The 7,932-nt window shown below is 41.3% G+C and overlaps 1 protein-coding gene across 1 annotated transcript; it reads left to right on the top strand.

Annotated features, from left to right (window-relative positions):
* The first annotated feature begins 624 nt into the window (after nucleotides 1-624).
* Nucleotides 625-1,920, top strand: LOC113097010 (uncharacterized). Its single transcript, XM_026262240.1, has 4 exons — nucleotides 625-685; nucleotides 827-1,147; nucleotides 1,234-1,545; nucleotides 1,874-1,920. The coding sequence occupies exons 1-4, from the start codon at nucleotides 625-627 to the stop codon at nucleotides 1,918-1,920; spliced, it is 741 nt and encodes a 246-aa protein (XP_026118025.1).
* Nucleotides 1,921-7,932: the final 6,012 nt, after the last annotated feature.

Raw genomic sequence — 7,932 nt, forward strand, 5'->3', positions numbered from 1 at the left:
ACAATAGGGTTGAGATCATGAATATGAGGCAGCAACCCAGGAAATGTCACTTCACATCATCAGGCTAATCTGGGTTCAGAGATGATCACTGCTCTTCTGCGGTCAAACTCACATTTCCAAGCTCTCATCTCTAAAAACACTAGCGCTGCTATAATTAATACACTATTTTAGTTATGAAAGTGTACAATATCTGTCAACCATCTTAGCATTGTAAGAAAGTCTCGACTCTGGATAGATGATAAACACCACTGTTAAACTTTATAAAGATTCCATAATCACAATAATTTTAATAATTTGCACACACAAAAAAAACAACAAACACATGATCTTTATATGCTTCAGCTGCTCTGTAGTTTTTTTTTGTGTGTGTGTCAATGCATCATTGATGAATCTTATGGTTCAGGTGAGATTCAGAGCAAATAGAAATGGTTACAGTGTGAAGATCAGATAGAAAACGGAAACACTGAAATGCAGTGACATACTGTCAGTCAAATGCAGCTCGTGCAAGGAATAAACACTCAGTCGATCAGACCAGAGGAAGTTAAAAACCACAGGAGGAGCTGAGAATATTTAAATAAAGAGTTAAGAGAATATAATGAAGAGGAAGACTGACAGAAAGAGAAGATGGCTGATAAGTGTCACTTGTGTCTACTGGGACTGATCTTTCTCTCTTCACTTCTCACAGGTAAAGACATCTATTTTCTGTAGGATCTGAATATTCTGTTGTTTTTTACGCTGGTATGCTTCATGTTTTCATTTATTAGTATATAACAATGATTACTCATTGTTATCATTGTTTTTGTTATATAATGTTTTTGTGTTTCAGGTTCCAGGGGAGTGAATGAAACTTCTGTGTTCATCAGTTCTGGTGAAGATGTCCGTCTGCCCTGTAATAATGCTCTTCCTGACTGTAAATCAACTACATGGAACTATGAAAGATTCAGAGATTCAGCAGCAGTTGAACTGTTTGCTGGAGGGAGAAAGAAGACAGACATAGAGAAACATGAGAGACTGAGTCTGGGGTCTGACTGCTCTCTGAACATCAACAATGTCACAAAACGAGATGGTGGACTTTACTTCTGCAGACAATATGTGAATAATGAACAACAGGGAACTGAGGCTCGTGTTTTTCTGCATGTTCTTCATGGTAATTTTATGTAGTCAGTTTAAAAAGAGGAATTTCTGCATTTAAACTCCCATGATGATTGAAGAGTCTGTGATTCTGTGTTTCAGTCTCTTCTTCATCCTCACAGACTGAGGTCAGTGCAGGCCGGACTGTGACTTTTTCCTGTCAGTTTAATTCATATGCTGGGGTCACTTGTGACGATTGGATCCGTTCTGAGCGAATTGAGTTGTTCTGGGTGAACCAGGGTGGTGTTAAACTGACAAAATCAGACTCCAGATATCAGATATCAGCTCCAGGTCACTGTATCATCTCTCTGAAGACAACAATCCTGAATGAAGATCACAACAGAGAGTGGAGATGCAATGTTACTCAAAGAAATCAGCTCCAAACCTCAACCACATATACTGGCAAGAGTTCAGGTGAGATAACAATGCCACAAGACAGTTTTAGACCACAATGTCATAAAGTCAGTAACACTATAAGGACTATTAATATCATTGAAGCAGAACATTGAGGAACAAAAGCTTCTTCCAGTCTGACAGAAAAGAACACAACTGGCGTAAATATTAACAGACCTAAAAGTGATGGAGTTTATAATAATGAAGGAATTGAAACTTGACACGAACCTTTCTTGAGTAGACTTAATGAAATAAAGTGTTCAATGAAAGTTAAGTGTTAAGTGTTGCACTTTCGAGTAAAGGGAAAGACCTGTTCGTGTTTAGTGTTCGGTTATTTTGTGCTTTTCAGAAAGTGTCTGTTATGCTGGTGTTTTTGTGGTTTCTTACATAGACTGACAGTCTGACACATGTAAAAGGTCAGTTTCAGGAATCATTAGAATTAATAATATCATTCATACTGGACAATTTGAAGGTAGCACTTTAATTTACAGTCCTGTTCCTCATGTACATACTATGTACTTATTATAGTAATTACAATAACTATGTAATAACTAGGTACTAACCCTGAACCTACCCCTAAACCTAACCCTACGCCATGTAGTTACCTTGTATTACCAGAACTTTCTTAGATAAATACACTGTAAGTACACAGTAAGTACACGTACTGTAAAATAAAGTGCAGCCGGTTTATGGTTTAACTCTCATATAAAGGAAGCTTAAAATATATAGTAACACCTCTCTTCCCAACAACTGACACTGTAAACACTGATGATGAAATAAACTGTGTGTTGTGTAATTATCAAGTATGAAAATGTGGTATTACTGTCCTGCAGATGATGAACCTGAACATTCAACTTCTGGAGCTTCAGATTTAACGACACTGACTCCAGTCAGCAGCTCAAACTCCGAGACGACATCAAGACAAACTCCAACAGCAGCTGATTTACAAGGTTCATCATCTCTCTCACACATCAGCAGTCTCTCACTTCACTGCTTTACAAATGATGAATCAAATGATCAACCTGCTAATTCATGAGTTCAGGATTGATAAACATTTACGCATTTAAAATGTTTTCATACATGGCCATATGTTTTAGATGTGGTCAATTCATAAATATTCGACATTTAAGTGTTCATGCAGACTTATAGATGTCACGCTTTACACACAAATATCTGTAATTGCATAATGATGTAATAGATGATAGACTCATGTTGTAGTGGAAGTTCATTTATCATTTCTGTGATGTGAAATTTTCTTTATATGTTCATTATGTTTGATCATTTTGGTTGACTAACAGACATGATCACAGATCCAGCAGAAACTGAAGTCAAAAGGACTGCTCGTTTATTATTCAGAGGTACTGTATAACACTTCTTTTCATTTTTTTGTTTTGTTTTATACCTTTGATTTGATTCCCAGTTTCACAGATTGAGTCTGTGCTTAATCTTGTTTATTTCTCTCATCTTTCCTGCAGTGATTGTGATTATTGTTGAGTGTGCAGTGTTTGCTGCTCCTACTGTGATTCTTCTTCAGATCATCTGTGACAGAAGAGCTGGTGAGTTTTTCAGTTTCACAGTATCTGCAACATTATTTAAATACCCAAAACTTATTTTGAGGATTGTTCATTTTTATTCTTCTCAGAAAACAAAGCAAAACGTCCCACCACGAAGAAATACTGATAACATCCATTTGTACCATTTGTATCCATTTTTTTTTTTTTACAAGGTGATTTTTTTTATACTCATCTTATGGATATTTGCATGAGGTGTTCACAGTAATTTTCTTGTGTTTGGCGTATAAACTGCTTTAATTACAGTAGTAAATACAGTACTGTACACATTGACTGTACAATAATCTCTGTTCTGCATGATGGAGCTGCTTTTGGCTTCTTTTATGTTCTCTGTTTGTTCATGTTTTTTAGAATTCATTTATATTTTGTACGATTGCTACTAATGTTTTTAATAAACCCTCTGCAATTGTATATAATATTTTGTCTTTGCTAAAATATTTCTTAAAAAACTAGTGACTTCCCTTCATGGGCTGGTAATGTGAGGAAGTGTTAAACTGAAGCAGATCATCTATTGCACAAGCAGGAATCCTCCAAATCTCCACGCTGTTATGTATGTAATATCGTTATTTCCCCATTGTGCCTGCGGGAGGCACTGCCACTTGTAATTGTGAGTTGTGTTCCTTAAAGTAATAAATCCAGAAGAAGAATAGTATCCCTGAATGTTGGTTGTGTTATTTGAACGTGGTTTAACCCAAGAGTTTTATATATGTTTTAGTCAGTTAAAACATAACATATTTGGCGACGAGGTGGATTTAAATGACCACGAAGCTACTAACTTACAGTGAATCGTAGTTAGGCGTTACGTTACCATACATTTTCTTTTCTCTGCGTAGCTTTAGTGTTCAGATTAGCTAGGATGGCTGCTGCCATTGGCCACATGGAAGCTTTTAACGAAAGCGTCGAACCGTGGACCACATACATCGAACGATTTGAACACTTCATAGAAGCAAATAGTATTGAGGCCGAAAAGAAAGTGCCTGTGCTACTCAGTGTGATCGGAGGAAAAACATATGGACTTCTCCGGAGTCTTATCGCGCCAGAAAAACCGGGAGAGAAAAGCTTCAAGCACATTACAGACACGCTACAGCAGCACTTCTCGCCGAAGCCCCTGGTCATCGCGGAGCGTTTTCGTTTCCATCGGCGGAATCAGGAGGAGAGCGAGTCGGTGACACAGTATGTTGCAGTGCTTAGAGGGTTGTCAGAACACTGTGAATTTGGGGGACATTTGGATGATGCACTTCGCGATAGATTTGTGTGTGGCCTAAAGAGTGAGGCTACTCAAAAACGCTTGTTGACTGAGTCTACGCTGACGTTTCAGAGAGCGGTAGAGTTGGCGGTCTCCATGGAAACAGCGTCACGTGAAGCACACCAACTCAGCGGATCACTGACGGTAAATGCACTGTCTTTATCAAAGAGTAAGACTGGGAACAAATGCAAACGATGCGGAAAAAAATAACCATAATGATGATGATTGTTGGTTTAAAGACAAAAACTGTAATGTTTGTGGAAAAAAGGCCATATCAGTCGCGTTTGCAGGAAAAGTAACGTTTATGATGACAGAAAAACAATGAGTGGAAAAACAGCAAAAGCTGCAAGGCCAACGAAAGCATTTAAGCAGAAAGGCTACATAAAAAAGGGAAATGTACACCGCCTTGATGCTGATGCAGTGTCTAATGAGGATGACACAGACTCAGATTTAGCTCTGTATAAACTGTCGCAGCCAGGAGAAAAGTCTAGTATCACCGTGAAACCAGAAATTGAAGGTACACCACTGGAAATGGAACTGGACACGGGCGCAGCAGTGTCATTGATCTCAACAGAGACTTATGATCGAATATTGAAACACCTGCCCCTATGCTCAACGGACATTGTTCTTCGAACATACACTGGGCAAGCATTGCGTCCTGAAGGTGTAATTGATGTGCATGTGAAATTGGGCAAGCAAACAGCTGTTCTTCCATTGTATATCGTGCAAGGAGACTATCCACCACTCTATGGCAGAGAGTGGTTGCGTCAGATCAAAATGAACTGGAAAGAAATTAAAGCAGTCAGATTGAAGACGCTCGAATCTGTGTTGCAGAAACATGCTGCTATTTTCTCTATACATTTGGGAGAAATGAAGAACATCACCGCTAAAATAACATTGAAACCTGAAAACAAACCCAAGTTTTGCCAGCCCAGAGTCGTTCCGTATGCTCTTCGTCCAAAAGTCGAAGCGGAGCTGAAACGTCTCACTGAAATTGGAGTATTGTCACCAGTAGAGCATAGTGAATGGGCTACTCCAATAGTTCCTGTTGTAAAGAAAAATGGAGACGTGCGCATCTGTGGTGATTTTAAGGTGACGATAAACCCTGTCTTACACATTGAACACTATCCATTACCGCGCATTGAGGACCTGTTTGCTTCATTAGCAGGGGGACAGTGTTTCAGCAAATTGGACTTGTCACATGCTTACCTTCAAATGAGGGTCGAAGAGGATTCCAGGAAGTTCCTTACAATTTCTACACAAAAAGGACTATTCCAGTACAATCGCCTTCCATTTGGGATCGCTTCGGCGCCAGCTATTTTCCAGAGAGCTATGGACCAAATATTACAGGGTCTGCCTAATGTTCATTGTTACCTGGATGACATTCTGGTTACCGGGCAGACTGAAGCTGAACACCTGGAAAACCTGGATGCAGTCCTTGGACGACTGGAGCAGTTTGGGTTGCGTGCTGAAAAAGGGAAATGTGACTTTTTCAAGGACTCACTGGAATACTTGGGTCACATAATTGATGCAGAAGGTTTGCACAAGTCACCTAAAAAAGTACATGCAATTGTCAATGCGCCAATTCCATCAAACATCACACAGCTAAGATCATTTCTAGGCCTGTTAAACTATTATGGGAGATTCATACCCAATCTGGCAAACATAGCGAATCCTTTGAATGCCCTGTTGTGTAAAGGGAAACGCTGGCAATGGTCTGAGGAGTGTGATGCTGCATTTAAAAAGGCAAAAGAACAATTGGTGTCACAAAATGTTTTGACACACTATGACCCTCAGAATGCAATTCGGCTTGCATGTGATGCATCACCTTATGGCATTGGTGCCGTCATTTCCCACATGCTACCCAGCGGTGAAGAAAAGCCAATAGCTTTCGCATCACGCACACTTAGCAAGGCAGAACAGAATTATGCACAGATTGAGCGCGAGGCTCTGGCCATAGTGTTTGGGGTCAGAAAATTCCATCAATATCTTTACGGACGGAAATTCACGCTTTTCACGGATCACCGCCCCCTTACTACGATCTTTGGGCCACAAAAAGGAATTCCGTCTATGGCGGCAGCACGGATGCAAAGGTGGGCATTACTTTTGTCTGCGCACAATTATACAATAGAGTACAAAAGAGCTGAGCATCATGCAAATGCTGATGGTCTTTCCCGTCTGCCGTTACAAGTAGAACACAGTGAGAAAATGGATGCAGTAGAGCTATTTTACCTCGAACAGATGGAGAAACTCCCTGTCAGTGCCACGGATATCCGACGTGAGACTATGAGTGACTCAACCTTGTCTACAGTCGTTGAAATGGTCATAAAAGGGACCCAAGCTGTCAACCTGACTGGTAATAATGAACTCTCACCTTTCATCTCCAAACGCGCTGAGCTGTCCGTCCAACACGGGTGCTTAATGCGGGGCATGAGAGTTGTGGTTCCCCTTAAGCTGCAGAAAAGAGTACTGGAGGAACTGCACACTGGCCATCCAGGAATAGTCAGAATGAAAGCCATTGCTCGCAGTTATGTGTGGTGGCCTGGTATTGATGCTGACATTGAACTGTGCGTGAAAATGTGTCAGTCATGTCAACAAATACAGAAAATGCCACCCCAAGCACCCCTCCACCCATGGGAGTGGCCAAGCAGACCATGGGAACGTATTCATGTAGATTTCGCTGGCCCATGTGAGGGTCACATGTACCTAGTCGTAGTTGATGCACATTCGAAGTGGCCTGAGGTGCAGTTGATGACATCAACAACAGCAGGGAGGACAATTGAAGTTTTGCGGAACCTTTTCAGTCATTATGGACTGCCTGAAGTCCTGGTGAGTGATAATGGACCACAATTTGTCTCTCAGGAGTTTGTAACTTTCCTGAAGGCCAACCATGTGAAGCATATCCGTTCAGCCCCATATCATCCTGCAACCAATGGGCAGGCTGAAAGGTTTGTTCAGTCGCTAAAACAAGCATTGAAGGCATCTAAGGGCTCTTCCACTGTTCAGAGACGGTTGGAAACATTCTTGCTGACGTATCGCAACACACCACATCCAACGACTAGAGAGGCCCCTTCTAGGTTGTTTTTGGGACGACAACTGCGCACACGGCTGGATGCCTTGAAACCCAGTGTGACAGCTGCCGTGCGACTCTCACAGACCTCCCAGGTCCTCCGCCGTGCTGGTCGTTCAAAACCAAGACAGTTTGGAGTCGGCGATGCAGTTCTGGCTCGTGATTACAGAGGGAGAGAAAGATGGACATCAGGTGTGGTGACGGCTCAAAGTGGTCCAGTGTCTTATAATGTGGATGTAGGAACTTCTGCGGAATGGCGACGCCATGCTGATCAACTCTTGTCCATTCCGAATCAAGCAGCTGAAACTCAGGTGACACAACCACCTGACATCAGTGATGTACCGGTTCCTTTACAGACCTCTGTAAATGACACTTCTTCAGCACCACCAACCAGGGAACAGGATGTTAACAGTGACGCATCAGAGTCTCAGATAAATCATGGCAAACTCAACATTCCATCAGTGCAGGTCAGACGTTATCCAGCCAGAGTGATTAAACCGCCCAATCGTCTGACATTATAA

The sequence above is a fragment of the Carassius auratus genome, unplaced genomic scaffold (assembly GCF_003368295.1).
Source record: "Carassius auratus strain Wakin unplaced genomic scaffold, ASM336829v1 scaf_tig00216060, whole genome shotgun sequence".
NCBI classification, from domain to species: Eukaryota; Metazoa; Chordata; class Actinopteri; order Cypriniformes; family Cyprinidae; genus Carassius; species Carassius auratus.

What these genes read in the sequence shown, in the direction of transcription:
- LOC113097010 (XM_026262240.1), top strand. Translation starts at nt 625, where the DNA reads ATGGCTGATAAGTGTCACTTGTGTCTACTGGGACTGATCTTTCTCTCT. An exon ending in TCTCTCTTCACTTCTCACAG is followed by an intron (nt 686 to 826) that starts GTAAAGACATCT and finishes TTTGTGTTTCAG; the next exon opens with GTTCCAGGGGAGTGAATGAA. An exon ending in ATATACTGGCAAGAGTTCAG is followed by an intron (nt 1,546 to 1,873) that starts GTGAGATAACAA and finishes TGTGCTTTTCAG; the next exon opens with AAAGTGTCTGTTATGCTGGT.